This window comes from Manacus candei, unplaced genomic scaffold (genome assembly GCF_025592945.1).
Source record: "Manacus candei isolate 608988 ecotype Guabito, Panama unplaced genomic scaffold, ASM2559294v1 h1tg000043l, whole genome shotgun sequence".
Lineage (NCBI taxonomy): Eukaryota > Metazoa > Chordata > Aves > Passeriformes > Pipridae > Manacus > Manacus candei.
In genome coordinates, this window is record NW_026138091.1 from 19,998,315 (window position 1) to 20,018,264 (window position 19,950).

General features: G+C 35.3%; 1 protein-coding gene across 6 annotated transcripts in view; it reads right to left on the reverse strand.

The window, feature by feature from the left end:
* The window catches only part of GRM8 (glutamate metabotropic receptor 8), a 333,155-nt gene that overhangs the window by 116,060 nt on the left and 197,145 nt on the right, over positions 1 to 19,950 (reverse strand). For all 6 annotated transcript variants that reach the window (XM_051795633.1, XM_051795632.1, XM_051795634.1 and 3 more), the window contains one exon: positions 7,610 to 7,810. In XM_051795633.1, coding sequence (XP_051651593.1) covers positions 7,610 to 7,810 — 201 coding nt within the window. The remainder of the gene's footprint in view (positions 1 to 7,609; positions 7,811 to 19,950) is intronic.

A 19,950-nucleotide genomic window follows, 5' to 3' on the forward strand; every position in this document is an offset into this window, starting at 1 on the left:
CTATTGGATATCTTAATCCTCAGAAATAATAGAAAATGCTTTCTTTGCTGAAATGGAGAAGTTTCTAAGATAAACTATCTTCCACATACTTAATAATTCATGCTATTAGAAATGCTTTAACCAGCCTCTGAATAACTCTGTGGCTCATAGCTGACTGCTGAAGAATGAGACACAGTAGACTTCACTGGATACCGAAACTGAGGGAAACCTGTTGGCCTGTAAGGGATGAAATGAATCCCACCACCTTCCTCCTGAATGACTTGCTTAGTTTGCTCGGATTCTCCCTGTCTTTGCTTAAGGTCACATCTGGTAATAAGGTCTAACACGTCTAACTTGCTCTTGGATCCAGTACTGCCTTGACTATAGGTCTGAACCTGGTTGATTACTGTTGAGTACATCTCCCTAGAGTTGAAAAACTAAACAGTGCTGTCTGATGATGTCAACAATGTCTATTAATTATAAATTTATTCTCTCCTCACTATAATTCCTACCTTACAGTATTTAGCCGACCTGATTTCACTGTCATTCCCCTTAACATAAAGAAATTGTTGTTGTCATCCTTATATTAGAATGTCAGATTTTTTAAGATTATTTCACTGAGAGTGATCTCCCTGAAGAATTGCTCTCCTTTTTGAGTTTGTCCCATATTGGGTCCTACCAGATAGATCACCGTTTACATTAATGAATTATAAATACAGCTTACTTATACTATCAAATACCTTTAACAAAATCCTTCTTGCCTTTTTTACCTTGATATTCTCTCTAATGTGTTTTATTTCATTTTGTAAGTAAAAGGTGTTGTAGAAAAATGAAAAAGGTTCACGTTATTCAGTTACAGAGGTACTAAAAACCAATCAATTTCCCCTCATAACTGTCTTGATGGCTTGCAGAACTGTTGTCTTATCAAACAGTTCATAAATCACCATACGAGAAAATTAAAAACTTGTACAAACATTCTTACTTGATTTGATAGATTTAAGAGGAGATTTTAAATTTAAACATTCAAGTTAGGAAGCTTGTCAAGGTGTTCTTTTCCTAAAACTATGAACTAGGCCTTCTTCTTGTTAATAAAGGTAAGGATGTCCAAAGGGCTTAAAACACTGTAGAACTGAAACTGATGTGTCTTACACCAATTAAAAGGTAAAAAATACATGTAATATGGATCCAGTTTCTTTCCAGTCAGATACTTTTTCACTGGGTTGGTTTTTACTACAGCTTGAGTTTTTCATTTGATCATATTAGAAAACTGTAGTCTAATATATCTGAATATACTTACCTATCAAGAGATGCAAATCAATTTTCATTGGGTAATGAGAGTACATCCTTTATCACCTTCCTTTACATATTAATTATTAAAATACCCTATGAATTAGACCTTGTTCCTCAAAACAGAATTGACCTCAGTCAAGTTCTACATCATGAATTTTGTATGTGGAGCATATATATTGCTCAATTAATCAGTACTTATCTGTACATAAGCAAGAGCACAGCTATAAATTGAACTCGCTTTTAGATTTTACCTTCTAATTTCACACCCAGCATTTTCATAATCACTGGTTTTAATCACATGAAATCGTGAGGTACCTCAGAATCACAGCAGCTCCAAGCTTTGCCTGCTGTGCATGTTTATATTATGGCCATACATTACTTAAATCCATTAAGAGTGATTCAGATCACTGTGCAATTTTAGTTTCTTGTATAGCCACTTAGATTAATTCCATTGAAATAATTAGCATACCAAAGCAGAATTTATTTGAAATCATTCCCTGCTTATCCCCAATAATAAATTAACGGTGGTAACAACTCCTTTATTCATTAAACATAAAGGCTAGGGAAACTAGACATCAGGAATCTTCTTTTAAAAAAAAATTACATAGAATCATGACGTGATTTAATTATGACAGAACAAACATCACAGATCTTAATAAAACTGCAGCAGACATTCCCCCTGCCACTCCCACTTCTGCAATTGAAATCAGTACCTATTTTTTCGGCATAGTACAGATTAGTGAAATTAGATTTGCTACCACAGTAAATCCTAGCAAGGTCAGCAGAGTTCAGCCCTTCCCAATTCATTGTTAATCTTATTTGTCCCTATCTGATCTACTCATCTGCTATTATCTCACATTATACCTAGATAGTTTTTAACCCTATCAGAATGTGGTAGCAGTGGTATCATATGATGCTAAGTGTTTCTGAAGTACAAACCACTAAATTATTCACTACATATAAGAACTCATAAATTGCAAAAACTGCAAGGTATGCCCAACTTTAACTATTTTAAAAATGGGTGGGTTTTTTCTCTGTGGGTAGTTATAGACTTGATAGTAGGATTTTTAAAAATGTGAGAGAAAAGCATAGCACCAGTACATTTTGTGTGGGACATTTAGTTCTATTATTCTTTATGCCTCAAAAAATGTCAAAACTTATCAGCCTGTAAGTGCACCATTTTAAAGCTTTTGTTTTAATGATAAATAATGACTTGAGAATGCAAATTTTGTACTCAGTGAAAGAATAGAGAGGTTTCAGCTTTCTTCTAGAAAACACTTAAAACAGTCTGAACTGAATATTAAGTCAGTAGAGTTTTGCATAGATTGACGTCTTTGCAACTTCAAAAGATAGCAGGAGAAGATTAATTTTGTAAACAGATGATTCCACAGTAATGATTCTCTGGAGGGTTCAAAATTCTCCATGAGAAATCTCATTATTCTTTTTGTTGTTTTTTTTTTTTTTTTAAGTCCTGTGTAGGTACCATTTTCTCATTAAAAAAATACAATGTAAAGTGATCATTAATTTTTAGTTTACAAGTGTTGACACCTTATTTTGAGTTAATCTGTTAGTTTATGTTCTTTTATTTTTATTCTCTAGTATTATTCTGCCCTTACAGGATGAATTTTTTGGATGAATTTTTTGGGTGTTTCCTTTTTAAACAGGGTTAACTCTGCATGCATGAGTGTGTCTGTGTGTGCAGCTAAAATAAATCTTTTGTCAAAGGCATTAAATTAACATACCTAAAAACTAAGCAACAGCAAGGCTTACAAGTCCACTTAGATTATGAAATTAATTCAAGAAAAATAGAGTATTGTAAAGTAGGGTTAAATTATATACTTTTCTTTCTTTCAAGTCCAGTTACTGTTATAGAATCACAAAATGACCAAGGCGGGCAGGGACCTCTGGAAATCACCTTGTCCAACTCCTCTGCTAGAGTAGGTTGCCCATGTCCAGTCAGGTTTTGAGTGTCTCCAGGGATGAAGACACCACAACTTTTTCAGGTAACCTGTTCCAGTGTTATTGCATATTTGTCACAAAATCCCAGCAAACAACATAGTTGCTTTACTTTGTCCAGAGAAGAGCAAACAAAAGGTTACTCAGATTTAAAATATATTTTAAGTCTTTTCTTCACCAGGAGAAGGAAGTGCTATTGCAGTGACCTCCCAAAGAAGCAGACAACATTTACCTAAGCACTGATGTTAGGGAGAGACAGTGCTTCCACCTATTCTCTGCTTCCTTCTCAGTTATCACTGTTCACATAAAAATAGTCAAAGTAGAAAGTATGTCTGTAAATCCCCGGGATAAATAGCCCACCAAAGCAAATAAGATGTCTGTTTGCATGTATGAGAGTACAGGTCAAGTGCTGCCTTTACTTTATGATTCAGTGTAAGACTCATATTTTAATATCTGTAAATATATTGTGTTCAAGTGTGGAATATTTTCTTGCCATTTATCCCTGGAAACACTAAAATGTGTTAATGTAAATGTAAATACAAATATATGACTAAAGGTAGGCAAAAGACCAGCTACCCTATACTGCCTATAAAGAAAGGTGGGAGGGAGGCAGGGAGGGAAGAGAAAGAGACAGATAGACAGACAGAGAAACAAATGTGTTATTCCTGCCCAAGAAATAGCACTGTATCCATGCTGTCATTCTTTGTCTAGAAGAAAATGCAAAGATAAATCTTTTTCTTAAAACCAAAACCAAACCACCTTTGAAACACTTCCATCCACCACAAATGCACGCTCAAGTCCTATTTCTGTTAAATGATGAGCACTTGTGTTGGATTCAGCAGAGCACTTCTCTGCACTTGATACATGCCATATATAAGGATAAAAACTCTTATAAAGCATCTGCTTGTTTTGTAGACAGAATAACGAAATTAAATAGAAAGAGAACACTGAAGTAATGTGATAGGAGATCATGTCACAATTACTATTTGGTATATCACAATTTATAAACCTAATTAATAGAAGAACTCTTCACTTTACATAACTTTAAATAAAAAACATCAGTTTCACATAAGTATCTCACTTGGATTCAAAGAGTGGTAGGAAAAAAATCTTTCAAATATGGCACCTTATTAAAATAAGAACAACATAAAGTGATAGTATTCACTTTTTGCCTGGGAAAAAGAAAGATAAGTAGAACCATGAAACATTTGAAAGGTCTAAGTATTCTTTGATCAAAGAAACATAGTGGGCTGGTTACAATCTACTAACAGTGACCATCAAGAACCTAAGGAACTAAGTATGCCATACCTCACCATACTGCTTTTAGATTTCCTACTGTTTAAAAACTCTTTAGATATATACAGCAGTTTCTTATTCTATGAAATTAAATTAATTATTAAACATTGTAAATGGAAAGGAATTGGTTTTAGACACATACTTTCCTAGCTGTCCAATGAAAAACACAGGCAATAGTAAAACAGGAGTCTACAGTAATTCGCATCTTGTGTACAAAAAAATTCTTTGTTTTTATTACAAATTAAGAAGTTATATTCACTTTAAAATCATGATTATTACAAATTAAGTTATATTCACTTTAAAATCATGATGAACTGTGAGGTTTTCTGCATTTAGGACACAACTGAAACAATATCTAAGCAGAAACAAATGTCATATCAATCACATCAGTATACTGTGCACTGGCGGTTATGATCATCCTTCAGTCATGAAGGTGTCATGGAATATTACACAGATGAATCCTTCAGGGGAACAAATCTTCATCATTTTTAAATTAAAATAAACCAACCAAACAAAAATAAACACAGTTCAAAGTGATTTCTTACAATCTAAAGCAAAACAGTTACTCCCATAAACAGAAATATATGTTTTCTTACCCTTGCAAATATCCTCCATAAGGCAGACAGATGACCATCATAACAGAGGTCACACTTTGTGAGGTGAAACCCACTAAGCTGAATGTGACAACATATTAATTGGACTTGTACCCACTCATTACCACATTGGTTAAGAGGGATAGACTGAATTAAGAGTGGTGAGAAGTTGGTTTATTATGCATAAGGGTAAGATCATGGGGGGAAATGGATACATTGAATAAAAAGAAAAACTGCCTGTCTCAAAAATGCCAGTTGTTTTTTGATATTAGAAATTGCTATCACCTTGAAGAGCAGAACCTTAATTCTAAAACAGGAAAAAGTATTTAATCATAAGAAATTATTTTTTTTACTGTGAAGATGATAAAATATTGGAATTGATTACTCAGAGAGAATTCTGGAGGATTTTCCATCCTTGTAGATATTTAACACATGTTGGGCATGGTCCTAAGTAACCTGATTTGGCTGATCCTGAACTAAGCAGAGGGTTGGAGTAGGTGATCCCCAGAGGTCCCTGATAACTGCAGTGGTGCTATTATCCTGTGATTGTTAGGGTAAAAAACCAGTATTTTGAATGTCTGAGAAAGATAGGATTTTCCTATCATATGTCAGCTCATTTTTAATATAACACATTATTAATGACTGAGCCTAGGATGCTCATCAAAGTCGTTACACAGCAGTACTGCCAAGTGCCAGCAAGGAGGTCTGGTAACCTATGTAAATATTCACCTATGTGAGACACAATAGTAGCGCTGTCCAGAGCAACAGGAATTTTGGATTAATAGGAAAAGGCAAAGTGTTTAAGACCATCATCTGCTTATGCCTCCCAATGCATGACAGAGAAAATAAAATATTTGGGCATATAACACACCCAAAAATATTGGTACACCAGTACATAATGTGGACCAGTCTAGTACTGGGAACATTTAACACATCCCATGGTTCAGAATATTAACCTCAAATAAATGTTTCTTTTATTTAGTTCTTTTTTTCCTATCTTTCAGTAAATCACTATTTCAAAAAGAGGTATTTTTCATTAGTGTCCAGAATGCTTTTGTCTCACCTTGTTGCAATACTTAGAGTCAGCAACAGACATCATGACAGATATTGATGAAATACAATTATCTAGGGAGAGGAAGGTTTCATATAAAATGTACAGCTTATATGTTTATGATAAACTTTCAAGTTTATCAAATGAAAACAGATCACTATGTGCTTTAACAACAGAAGACCTAGAACAACATCTACTGGAACTGTAGGTAATTATCACTGCAAACCTTACATTATGCTACCTGCCTTTGTCATCATCACATTTCCCATTTTCCAGTAATGTATTATGTTCCAAGTGTTCTTTAAAATCACTAAAAAATCATTTAGACTCCTTCCAACTTTATGTTCCTGGAGTCAGGGATTCCCTTTTCATGAAAATTGCATAGGAAGAAAAAACTGTGGACTACAGTCAACATTTTTATAAACCAAATGGTCTGGTATATTACCTAAAGCAAAAAAATCTTCCAGTCAGAAGTTAAATTCAAAATGACCTTGTGCTTTTTTCAACAAGGCTGGCAGCTGAGGTCATTGGAATAAATTGTGATAGACAGTGCTTCTCTCTGCATAGTTAGAAGGCATGTGTAGTACATGAACTACCACCAAGTAAGGAAAAAACTCCAACCAAAACAGAGCAAAGAACATTGCTCCGTTTCTTTGTAAGTAGTGGTAAATATAGTCTACAATAATTATGACTTCTAATGAAATCATTTAGGTTTTCAGCAACTTTATTTCACCATCAAGTATGTTCTACACTTTTCAAATCTACATTCATAAATAAATCCTGTTCTTCATTGGCCTCTGCTGTTAAGAACATAAGCACCTGTAATATTTCTCCAGCAGGCAGATGCCAGATGCACAGAATATTGTGTAGTGTTGTTTAAAAACATATTGTAGTGTTGTTTAAAAATATATATTGTAGTTGTGTTAAAGCTCTCTAAATTACTGAGTCAAAACCAATGAACTGCAAAAACACTGGAACTGCTAGAGAGTGTTTTAACTGAGATTTAAATATGTACATTGAAAGGAAACTTCTCACTACTCGCTTCTGTAAGAAAATTAACTAGTGTCAGAAGAAGGCAATCTAAAAAAAAAAGGTATTTTTTCAATTCATTCTCTTGCAAACACATAAGAACATCTGTTAGATGATTTTAATCTGTCAATAGGACTGCATGAGTCCTCAACTTGTTTCTATAATAGCAGATTTTCACCGGAATATTTTGATCAACAGATTCTTATTTTTTTCCTCTGCCTCTTTTGGGAGTAACTTAATATTAAGATGAAAAATATACTCAGTGTTTCAGAGCAGGTGGAAAAAATTGCAGAACTGCTTCTAATCCTGTTTTCCACTGTGTCTTAAAGTATCCTATATAAAGAATAAAACACATCTTGTCACTTCCAAAGCATTTAAAGAAGAGAGGGGCAAAAACAGAATGCATGTAACTTACCATTAAAGTTTACTGCCCGGATATAGCTAAGTAGTTCTTTACCATCAGTTGTGCTCATCCTTGGGCATAGACCAATATATCCAGGACAGAGATCTTTATGCATGTTGTGCAGTGCATAGGCCATGGAATACACTGCATCAATGACAAACTGAACTTTTCCTTCTTGCTCATAGGCTGAATCTCTCGCAATTCTTTCTAAGCCTAAAGAAAAAAGAGAAAGAGTTTACTTCTATTTGTGTGTGCATGTGTGCATACCTGCATGAGTGCTTGCATGCAAAAATTCACATTATGACATAAATAATTACAGTTGGATTGACAGGTAAAGTCAGGATTCACCTATCCAACACAAAAATATGGCCTTCTGCTTTTACCTCTCATCATTTTACACTGTGCTAGGTATACAAACAGTGTGCTGAGCTTTGGGCTAGAAAAGGTGACAGAACATTTCATTACAAGGAAAAGATATATATAGATGTGTGCATTTCTACAGTCCAGTAGAAAAATTCTCTTTCCACCTTTTTGACTTTCATTCAACAGTTGTTTGATGTTATCTATAGTACACTTCTGGAGCAGCCTGCCATCCTGTTTTAGATAAATTTAAGGTTATCTTGATTTTTATCCCTGTCTATTGTTTGATAAACATTATTTAAACATCTCAGGGAAAAAAACTGAATGCTTGCCAAGTGATGTGACCATCTGTCTCTATACTGAGAAGTGCTTATTCTATGACATTTTCCTGTATTTGCTAGTGAATTATGCTTCACATTGAGAATCATGTTCTGTCTGCTATTTCCTACAGGGACGTTTATCCTTCAGAGGGAATACAGAGGAAAACAATGCATTATATAATTTTTGTTCTGCAGGAATTGCCTGAATTAATCATCTATGTCCAAATCTAAAGAACTTTTTACATTAATAGGTGATATTACTAAGGGGAAAAGTTAAAAAATAAAAATCAGGAAAATTATATTTTAAGTGGATAACCAACATGAAATCTCATGTCCTTTATAGGTATTCAGATGCTGATTTCAAAGGCTCAAAATCTTAGTTGTCCTCAGAAAAAGGGATCTGCAAATCTTGATGTGAAATCTGCCCTGCTGAAATTTACTGTCAAGTTCCTCTTACCTTAGTGAAGACAAATATGAACAGCTAGGTTATCTACCAAGTTATCAACTCATTCAGCTTGAAAAAAATCCAGTCATATTGTTTAACATTATTTAGAAATGAGGTAAAATTTTATGCTTTTTTTTAAGTTTTAACAATTTATATATTATTTATGGGGGTTTTTATATCTAAACACAGGATTTTATCAGTTTAAAATTTCAATTTTGTTGAATTCAAGGTTTTAAAAGTATATTGTTCATGCCTGAAAACATACTGTACACAAGATCTTTCTTTAGCCCATTTGACATGGAAAAAAAGCTAAGGAGTATACTCAGAAACCTTTCTGTTTGCTGCACTTCAGTACCACCATCTCACATTACAGTGATAACATATGAACAAGTCTGTAATCTGACAAGCAGTAGTGGTTTGTGCTTTAAACACCCCTGAGCACTGGGAGCAATAGATAGCCTTGAAAAATGATGATGTGCTTTTATTTCTCCTCAGGGATTAGTTAAAAGAAATAAAATCACTGCCTCTTGAAAAGCTACCAACCACTTAGAGAAGAAGGCAAAGAGCTCATTTTTGTGATTTGTACAAGTAACTTTGCAGTCAGTTTTCAAGACATGGTACCTAATGAATGGCAAAATAATTAATACTGCTACTCCATTATAAATAAATAAACAGGAAAAACTTTTCCTTGCACGTGCTGAAATTTACAAAATTAGTTGCAATGCATTGCCCAGACATAAAAGAGGACATGAAGGATGGAAGACAAGTAGTTTATTTAGTTTTCAAATTTATTAACTTATTTCATTTGGGAACTACCTTCTAACACTAAGTGATGGGTAGAGTTCATGATCTCCACTTTTATTGCTCCTTCCTTTTTCAGGACTATGGGACAACAAGTGAAGGACAGGGTTTACAGAACTGCTGGTGACACACAGCAGTCAGTAACCTGTATGTGCCCCCAAAGCTTCCACATCCTCTAAACAGGACGGTCAGTACCGGAGGAGTTTGAAGGACATCCACTTTAATTTCCAAGATAAATATAATTCCCTTCATGTATCAAATAGAAAATTGTGTATGTTGAAGGGTGGGGGGTTGGTGAAAGACAGAGAGGAATCATTTTTTGTAATAAAGTCTAAGTCATAAAACACTAAAAGTTGCAAACACTTAAGCAAGTGCATTGACTGTTACAAATTTTAAAAGGGAAAAAAACCAATATTGTTCTCCCCTATGCTATACTGCAGTTTAAACACATATAAAACATTTTTGCATAAATTTATTGCATGGCATAATATTTTACCGTCACTCTTCACAGATACGTGACCATAAAGTAATTTATCCTATAAATTACAGAGAAAAAAACCCAAGTTTTTGGGACTGAATGTGTTTCTGTGCATACAAAGGGGTGAGGAACATCACAGAATTATTACTTTTAAATCTGTCAAACACAGAAGGCAATAGAGAAATCTCTGTGTTTTGCATAACTAAAAAAAAAACACAAAAGATTGGATTATGTGTTCTTTCTTCTTGAGGTTTCTTTTCATTTTCTCTTTCTAGATAAATAAAATAACATTTATAAAGATGACAAGAACTCATCAACTTAAATTTCACTGCACTGCCCTAAATAAATGTTAATGTATAGCAATAAAATTATGTGTATTGTCTAACCATAAATATGGTCAGCTCCTACAGATATAATATTACCCAATTGGAAGATGTTATTATGATTTTTATTCAGACTTGTATATCAAGTAATAACAGTTTCATTTATAGCTTGACTTTCAGCTCTATGAGGCATGGTTCTACACACACTGGTGATCTGAAAGAACATAATTTGTATCTCGTAAAATAAATGTTTTAGTGTTTTCTTAGTGATCACTTCAATTTCTCATCCTACAGTTAAAATTGCTTAGGCTGTGTCTTTATCACAAAGAGTGAGAAGATGTTCCCAGCTCCTGAAACTGCACTTGTCGGACCTGTGGTCTGATAGTGTGTCAAGAGCTGAGACAAGAATTGGTCTCACACCATCCCTTCCTATTCTCATCTCCAAACAACAGAAATCCAGGGAAATATGCCATGGTGTTTACCAGCAGGTCTTCCAATTCAGCTGTTGAGAAGTGCAAACTAGACATAAGCAAGATGTCAAGACATAGACATACATAGACGTACACAGACATTTACTAGAGAAGATCTAGGAGAGTGGTGACACTAGCTCAGGAAATGTGTTAGCTGTTCCTGGATTTGAAATCTCTTTTTGGAATCCTGAAGTGAAACACAGGACTGATCCTATAAGCCTGTAGAGGTGAAAGAGTTGCTACAGCAACTCTTGCACTTCCTGAGCAAGAGTGACAAGCTGGACTGTTGCTGGATATATTACCTCCATACCTTCTCATCATTTCCTCTTTTCATCCTGTAGTTCCTATGCTGCAGGGGTAATTGTGTATCCTGCTCAGCATGGTGCAACTTGGCTATGACATGGAAAGATAAGGAATATAATAGTAGGAAGGTGAGATGTGGATTAGATGGAAAAGGATGTGACTGGGTCTGCTCATCTGAAGGGGGAAGAAAGTGAAGTAGGTGACATTGTCAATTCCATAGGTATCAACTGGGAATCAAGAGATCACAAGGAACATAACCAAGATAAATCAGGGCTTTAAAACAATAATTTAAAATATATCTTCATTAAAAACTTAACAACATATATTAAGTAAATAAAGATTAATGTAAGACAGATAAGAATGGATTCATACATGGGTGATGATATCACCTGTGAGATAGAAACAACTGTCTCAAACAATCAAAATTTAAGTTGCTGATCTCTCCAACAAGACACTAATCTACTAGATGACAACTGTTGCATAATTCAACTAAACTTTAAAAAGCCTGTTCTTATTGATAATCTAAAAGCACATGTAGAAATAACTTCTGTGACATATAAGTCCATGACAATAGGAAAACTTCAGAGCAAAGTTCCTAGCAATTATTCTCTTAAGAATATAAAAATTTTAAATAAGGCAATTGGACATGCCTGGTTTGTAACTTGTGACATTATGGAAATATGGTTGGGGGTAAAAATTAGAGGAAACTGAGAAGTTATATTCACATCCTAAAAGAATTTATAGCAGTATGGAAATTATGGGGTAATATGCAGCTGCTACTCTCTGGATGGAATGTGGTTGGCAGCTAACGATGATTCCCCATACAACAGTAAGTACGTGCTAAGGAGGAGGGAATGGAGGGTGGAGCAGAGTGGAGACACCTTGGCCAGGTTCTGTAGAAATCCCTGCAGGGAGGGGCAATCAATGTTTCTTTGCAGTTGATAAAATAATGCAGCTTTTTTATACCAAGGGAGATAGGAGAAGATGTCTTGCTGCTGAGCAACTGTGGTGAAATCTCTCTTCTAGGATGAGGAAGCCTAATTGTAATACACACCTGCTTCCAAAGTACAACCACCCCCAAACAGGCATATGCTCTATATTTTTTTGACTGTATCCTTAAATACAAAGCAAGAGAACTTTACATCAGTCATTAACAAAGGTATTTATGACTAAAGTCACTCAAGCTCTACCTAAACATAAAGAAATAGTATAGAAGTAAGTCAAGAATGGGGGAACAGTGAGGGAAGACTCCACCGTAACCGCTGGGATAGTTGTCAGACTGGATTTTGGATACATAGTAACACTTTTTTCAGTTCTTAGCTACAATGTCCATTTTTTGCTCACTATTAAATTATTTATCCCCATTACTTGGCTTGCAAAACAATTTTATTTAAGCTGCACTTGGAAGCAAATGAAATCAAAGATAAATATTGTGTTGCAATTGATCTTCTGTGTGGGCCAATCCCAATCACAACTAAAACACAGTAATTTGTAAGTGGTCTCCCACTCTTCAGCTCAGGCATGATAGTCCTCTATTTGTCAGAATTGGTTAGAACTTCCCATCTTTGCAGCAACAATTTTTTCCACAGAAAGCTGTGGAATGGCTTTAACTGTAAGCCATTTCATCAGGCTCAGCAGGAAGCACCAGGAGCATATGTTGTTCCCATTGAAGTCTTCCCGATTATTCAGCTGTTTTCCTCACACATTACGGAGTGTGTTCTCTCTGAACAAATAATGCAGATTATCATCTTCTTTTACTCAAATTTAAGGTCATTTTACACTTTTATGGTGGGGGATTTGGGTTTTCTTATAGCTGCATGGTAACAGTGATGCTTGCTTTGTGCATGAGTTAGTTTACAGAGAGCATCACAAAACCTGTGGCTCCTCTGTAATAGTACAGTGTCAGTTTGGGAAGCAATTCAGAGAGGAAGTTAAGGATTATACCAATTTTCTCAGTCATTCCAAAAAAGAAAATTGAGAATGTAGAAGCAACAACAGTGAAATGACTGTCTACTGTTCTCCAACAACTGATGGATATGGGTTTGCAATTTAGTCAACTGATCCTTGATGTAATTATTTGGGGGTTATGCCTCTTTACACCAACTCACAAAAAACCAAAACAAAACACAACAAAACAAAAAACCAAAACAAAACAAAAAACTAACAAAAAAAAAAAAGAAACAAAAAACCCCAAACAAAACAAAATCAAAAAACTACATGACAGCAAGACCAATTAGCAAAAGTCTGAGAAAGAAACAGTTTTTCAATCCCTAGAATAATACAGAGATTTTTAAAAAAACTTCCTACTCAGAACTGGGCTGAAACCTCGCATCTTTTAAACACTTTTTAAACAGAAAATAGCAAGAACATTCCATATTGAGTGAATATGCTTCAATAATTTTCAGTTTAACACCATCACAAATGAAAAACTAACTTTTTTCTTTGCCCAGTTCTGTAACCGAAGCAACTTAAAAATTCTTGCCCTGCCCACAAATATTTTTCATTGGAAATACCACAACATTTTTCCTGATCTTCATAGTAAATTGGGCATTTGTTTCAGCAAAACATTTCACAAAATTCACAATAATACATATTAAAGTGGAACTAAACCACTATCCTAATTATATTGGAGTATTTTGTTCCTATACTATATGTGGCATTTACTAGAGTGTTTTGTCTCAGAAAAGCAAACTAAGGTTGCATTGCTAATAAAAGAATTTTTTCCCGTTTCTGTACTTTGAGAGAGTCCCTTACAACAATTTGAATGTTGTTATCAGAGTGAAAAACTTTCCTTATTCTAATTAATGCCTTCACACTGCTTGATTATAGCTCATTAAAAGAGTGAATAGAGTTGGAGAACACAGGCACTCAGAGCTCTCAAACATTTAAAACCCAAGTCTGCCACATCTAGCAGAGACAATATTATGTAAAATATCATCTTGCTGAGCCAAGATTTGCTAATATGCGTATGTTAAGCTAAACATTAATGACTGCATTAAAATAACAGAGACACAATAGGATATGGTTTCTGCCAACCACACTAAGAACCATACCATGCATTTAAAAGTAAAAGTGTATCAAAAAAAATACAGTGGGATAAGCAATATTTCTTTCAGGCACGTGACTAGTCAATATCAATACAATTGCCCATGTAGGAATATAATATTTAGTATGAACAAAACTAGAAGTGGATATAGGATTTTAAAAATTTTATGTTCTTATTATAAACAGATTACAGCTTTGAAACTGCAGGCAGACCACTACTAATCTTACTGTCAGAAGACCTCAAAATGGTGTTCTGGTAGAGATCTATTCACCTATACCAGTTCACTTTCCGGCTACAATAATTCTGACAACCTGAGAGCACATACCTGCAGAAAAAAAGAAAGACATTGTAGAAGTTTAAATAAAAGGTAGAGAGACTATTGTGTTGCTAAGGAAGGATTCACAGCAATTAATAAATCTGAAATCACAATAGGTTTTGTTAGATTTTTCTCCAGGTTTTACACCAGAGAGTAAACCACACTTAACTTTTACAAAGATTTCTATATAATAATTCCATGTATTTTGCATGTTTCTTAAATATTTACATGGTCATTTAAATATCACTCAAGTCCCCTCTTGGTTCTTCTGCTCTTATTTTAGAAATCAGAGATTTACATCTCATTTATGCTCGAGTCTTATACCATATACCATTTAGAAGTATTAGTGATCCACTGTCTCTTTCACTCCTGTATATTTCTAGTTTTAGTACATATTAAAGGAAGGCAGCTGATTCCATATTATTATGGTATTACACTTTTTTAATTGTCAAATTATATATATTTTTCTTTACTTGTAAAAATAAAAATTGAATGCACAACGTTAATTTATTTGTCAGATTTAAGATTTTGTTTTACATATACCAGTACTTAACAACACACGAAATTCTGTTTCAAATGTAAAACCATGAGTTTTACCATTAATTAACACTCCCTAAATTCTAAAAGACATAGACAATTTCAGCCTCAAAAGTTGTCTGTTTGATTTGTGAATAAGAAATACCGTTTTACAGATTTTTCACCAAATCAAAATGGTACAGGAAAAATGTTTTAATTATGTTCTAAAATGAGATGTGTTTGTCATAGTTAAACCATGTCAAAAGTTTTAGATGAGCATTCTGAATAAAATAACATGAGGATAAAGGAGACAACTTGCTTACTGTTTGCTAACATGGAGGTCTAAGAACTGCCTTAGCAAAAATATTTTAAATGTTGTTTGAACTTTAGGTGCTTTATTTCTTACTAAGAATAATGTCAGTATTCAGGTGAGTGTTAGCATGAATAGACAACCAAATATTTTGCTGAATTTCTCAAGTTTAAAACAAATCATATCTCGAGGTAAGTATGTAGATAGAACCTACATTTTCTAACAAACATTACCAATGGGAATTTCTATCTATGGGAAAAAAATTGCTAGTGTACTGGTCCAGGCACATAGGTAGAAATAACTGATACCATTTTAAAACCCCACAGGCTGCAAGCAATTCTAATGCAGGTTTCAGTGTGTAACTCCAAAGCCTATGGCAATGGCTATCTGCAAGAGGAAAGATTCACTACAAACAACTGAATTTATTCATTGTCTGTTAGCATTTAAACTCAGAAAACCGTCAGTGCATAACAGCAGTATGTATAAAAATACTTTCCTCTGATTATTGACTGTCAGAGATTTTAAGTTTAAGCTTCAGACCAGAAACTCAAGGGACTTTTTTCCGCAGGACTATTGGTTTTAGATACAAACTTGATTGACATCATGCTCAAGAAAGGCCTTTCTTGCAATTGGAAAGCATTTATTGGAAGTATAAACAGACAAAGAAGTATCCAAACAAATAACTTTCTGAAGTATTTGTGGCCACTTCACCAAAAAGGAGAGAGGAGGGGAGGGCAGGGGAGGGGAGGGAGGGGAGGGGAGGGGAGGGGAGGGGAGGGGAGGGGAGGGGAGGGGAGGGGAGGGGAGGGGAGGGGAGGGGAGGGGAGGGGAGGGGAGGGGAGGGGAGGGGAGGGGAGGGAGAAGAAAGGAAAGAGTCTTTTGCTTGTCTAAAGACAAGTCTAAAGTCTTTTGCTTGAGTCTAAATCTTGAATTTAAACAGAGCTTAATAACCCAAATATCCCTTTTCTCAAGCATTAGATACTCTCACTGTGATGTTTAGCATTTTGTTGAAAAAATGGTTTCTCTTATTTAGCTTCTCTGGTCCCCCATACTCCACTCACCCCCAGGTGTTGCTCTATTAACAGAAGACCTGAAATTCCCTCAGCCACCAGCCCAATCATTCCATCCCTTCTGCTCATCCTTGGTGGCCTGTGTTATTTTCCTTGGTTTACCCAGTGCTCTTTAATCACATTTTGCTGCTGGTCTCTGCAACAGTTTTGCAGTCATCAGATAAAGCCCATTGCTAGTATAAAACAGTATCAAACATACTATCTACTGTTTAGTCAACTGCTATGCAGATAGAGAGAAAGATCCAGTAGAACAAAAATTGTTATATTTTCTTGCAGTGGTTACAAGGACTGACTATAGTTACAACAAAATATATCACATTTGGATTAATTCACAGGGCTACATGTTATTGCTAAGGAGACAGGTACGTAAAAAGATTTCAAGAGAAATGCGAGGAAAACCAATGTAAAATAAAAATAAACGTAACAATGAATCTTAAAATAATTTCACTCTCAGTTACTACTGGGTTTGTATTCACAGTATCTAACTTCCAAGAAGAAATTTTTGAAGCTGGACAAGATAGAAGTACTCATGACAGAATTTTTTTGTGGAAAGGAGAGTGGGTTTTTTCAGGAAGGAGCAGTGGGAGGATTTTTTCAACTGCAGCCAAAAAGGAAGATATATGAAAGCATTCTTTTCAAAGTAAAGAGACAAGTAAAATTTAAGCATATAAGAGATCTAATAGCAACATTTTACAATATTAAAAGCTGAAGAAAATGTTAACTTTACCATTTGCCCTATCCACCATCTCTTGCTGTTGTGCCCCATTTTAGTGATCCTATCGCACTGCAAGTAGGGCATGATGAGGAAAAGAAATAATTAATTTCACTTAGTGCAACCAGTAGGAAAAATGCTACATGGTCATAGAAAATTAAATACTTTTTATTTCAATTTTTTATTTTTCTGTACGAGAAGAGGCAACATTTGACAGTCAGAATGGAAAACAGGTTCAAGAGCTCTGAATTGCTATAGACTACAATTTTATCATGTGTTACTGTCAAAGTAAACCTATGTAATTCATTGGAGATGGTGAAACATCATTTTGTTCTACAAGCTATGTAGAAAACAGCTGAAACACATGATTTTCCACAGGTGAAAATCTGTAATTTCCCCACTAGTCTAATTAAAGGTGTTTTTTCAGGAGCTGATAAAAATGAGAGCACCAACAAAATTAGAACTAAGCAGCTAGTTAATGGACTGCTTGATACCATGAACCAGACATGGACAATTGGCTTCTGGAAGGAAATTTCAGTCTAAAACTGGAAGACAGCCTACCCACAAACACTATTCTTTGCACAGCCTAGAAGATAGCTAGTTCTTTAATCACAAACTAATTAGAACTGATTGGCTTCATTACTAAATTAGGGACATTACAGACATTTGCTCCTTTAGCAGGTTGGCTGTACACACTTCATTGGCAGCTGTCTTACAGCTGCACATATCCCATCCTCACCGGGGCAAAACGGTGACAATCAGCAACTTGAAGAAAAGTTCCCTCACTGACAGTGTTGTCCCTTTCAAATAGAGAGAATAAATTTGCTCTGCTTGCTCTGCCTGTGTGAATCAGGACTATTATCTACAAAGAGCTGAGGACGTAGATGGAAGAGGCTTGTCTGGAGATGGTGTTTTGGAGGTGGGGGAAGTAGGTATGCTGTCAGAGCTTTTGCAGCAAATTTCAGAATTGCCCTAGCTAAGACATGCTAAATTAAGTGGTGCTGAACAAGATGCTTGTGATTAAGCAACAAACAACACCCAGAAAAGTATAACGGTCCCTGCAGTACACTTTAAGCATCTAATATTAAAAAGGAGTTGAAAACATCCTTAACTGCATAAATACCTTTAAAACTCAATACTCTACCAAAGTCTCTGAAGTTCTGTTATTTCACATAGCTAAAACCAGAGCTATCTTGAGAATTTGGTGGCCTTTCCCTTCTGCCAAGGGCCATCGAGAATTCGTGGTACAAACAAGTTTCATTCCTCACAGGGGATGAATCCAACAAACAAATCTGAGTCCAACAAATTTAAACTTGGTTTAGCACAATATATAGACACCTGATACTCATTTTTGGCTTAAAAGTCTTAGTGATTAAGCACTTTCTCAGGAATCAAATATCCCCTTTAGGTGTTAGTACATTAATAATAATAACATAATAAATATGCGAAGTACTGTTAAAGCACGGGCTTTCTCTTGATAGGAGGTACTCACACTGCCATATTTTACATACCTAAATCAGCAAGTCCCCTAGCATGAACTGCTATTAGCACAGTAATGCTTCAGACTTGCAATGCAGTGTGCAATCTTTTAACAGTATTCTGAGCCTGCTGGCAATATGTACCCCTAAAAAGCAGATGTTTAATAGTTTGCGCATATCACTGTAACATTGAGACACTGAACACCTGTTTGGTTGTTTTCATGCAGTCTGAAATCAAATGAAAAAGACATTACTTTTTTTAGATATTCTGGTACTATGATTAAAAAAAAAGACCACCTGTGATAACTATTATATTATCATAAGCGTATTTCAGTAACCTAAAGCCATTCAAAAGTAATTTTTCACCTGATCTTGAACAAAATTGAAATGCTCCTATCTACTTTCTTGCAACATATTTTACAATTATCGATACACTTTTGAAGAAATCAAAACTTCTCTGCAGGATTCTACAATCTTGTGCAGTTCATGTTCCAATTTACCAAGTGCGGTTTGAACTCATTTCACCAAGGCTGTTTCATTTCTTCTTATTCTTATAACTTGTATCATGACCTCTAGTGTACAGACTGATGGGAAAATTCTCAAAATCATTTAAGTGTTTCACCAGTACATTAGATGTGTAAATATGTTTTGAGCCCTTCTATATAAGAAATACATCGATAAACTGGAGAAAGTTCAGCAGACACCCATGAAGATGTTCAGGGGGCTGGATCACATACCCTGTGAGGAAAGGATGAGGGATATGGTTTTGCTCAGCCTTTAGAAGAAACAGCTTTGTGGTCAAGTCCCCTAAACAGCAAATCCAAACAGGGAGATGAGCCAATATTCTTCACAATGGTGTATGATGTCAGGACAGGACATAATGTGCATAACTTGAAATAAAAGGTTTAAAGTGGTAAAAGGCTTTTTCCAATAAGGATGCTCAGAGAACCGAACAAGCTGCCCAGAGAAGATACACAGTCTCTCCCCATCCTTGGAGGTTTTAAAAGACTGGCTGGATAAAATCCTAAGTCACCTGGATCCAACCTCAAACTGACCCTGTTTTGAGCAGGAGGTTGGACTAGAGACCTCCTGAAGTTCCTTCCAACCTGAAATATTCCATGATCCACTGTTAAGATGCCACTGCACCAAAAATGTCTTAGCCAATGCTATGAAACAGTCTCAAGTGTCTATGTACATATGCATATATACAGGTACGTGTGCTCTTGCAGACAAGTATGTGGAAGTCCACAACAGTCTAGACCGCACTCATTTGGGAGGGAGCTCTGAGGACATCTCAGGGGAAGAATTAACACCCCCCCTCACCTTGTCTTCAGACCTAAAAGACAGGTTGGGATAACAAGACTTCTGGGGGCTTTTGTTGATTTCTCTCTCAATCCTTAGGTGA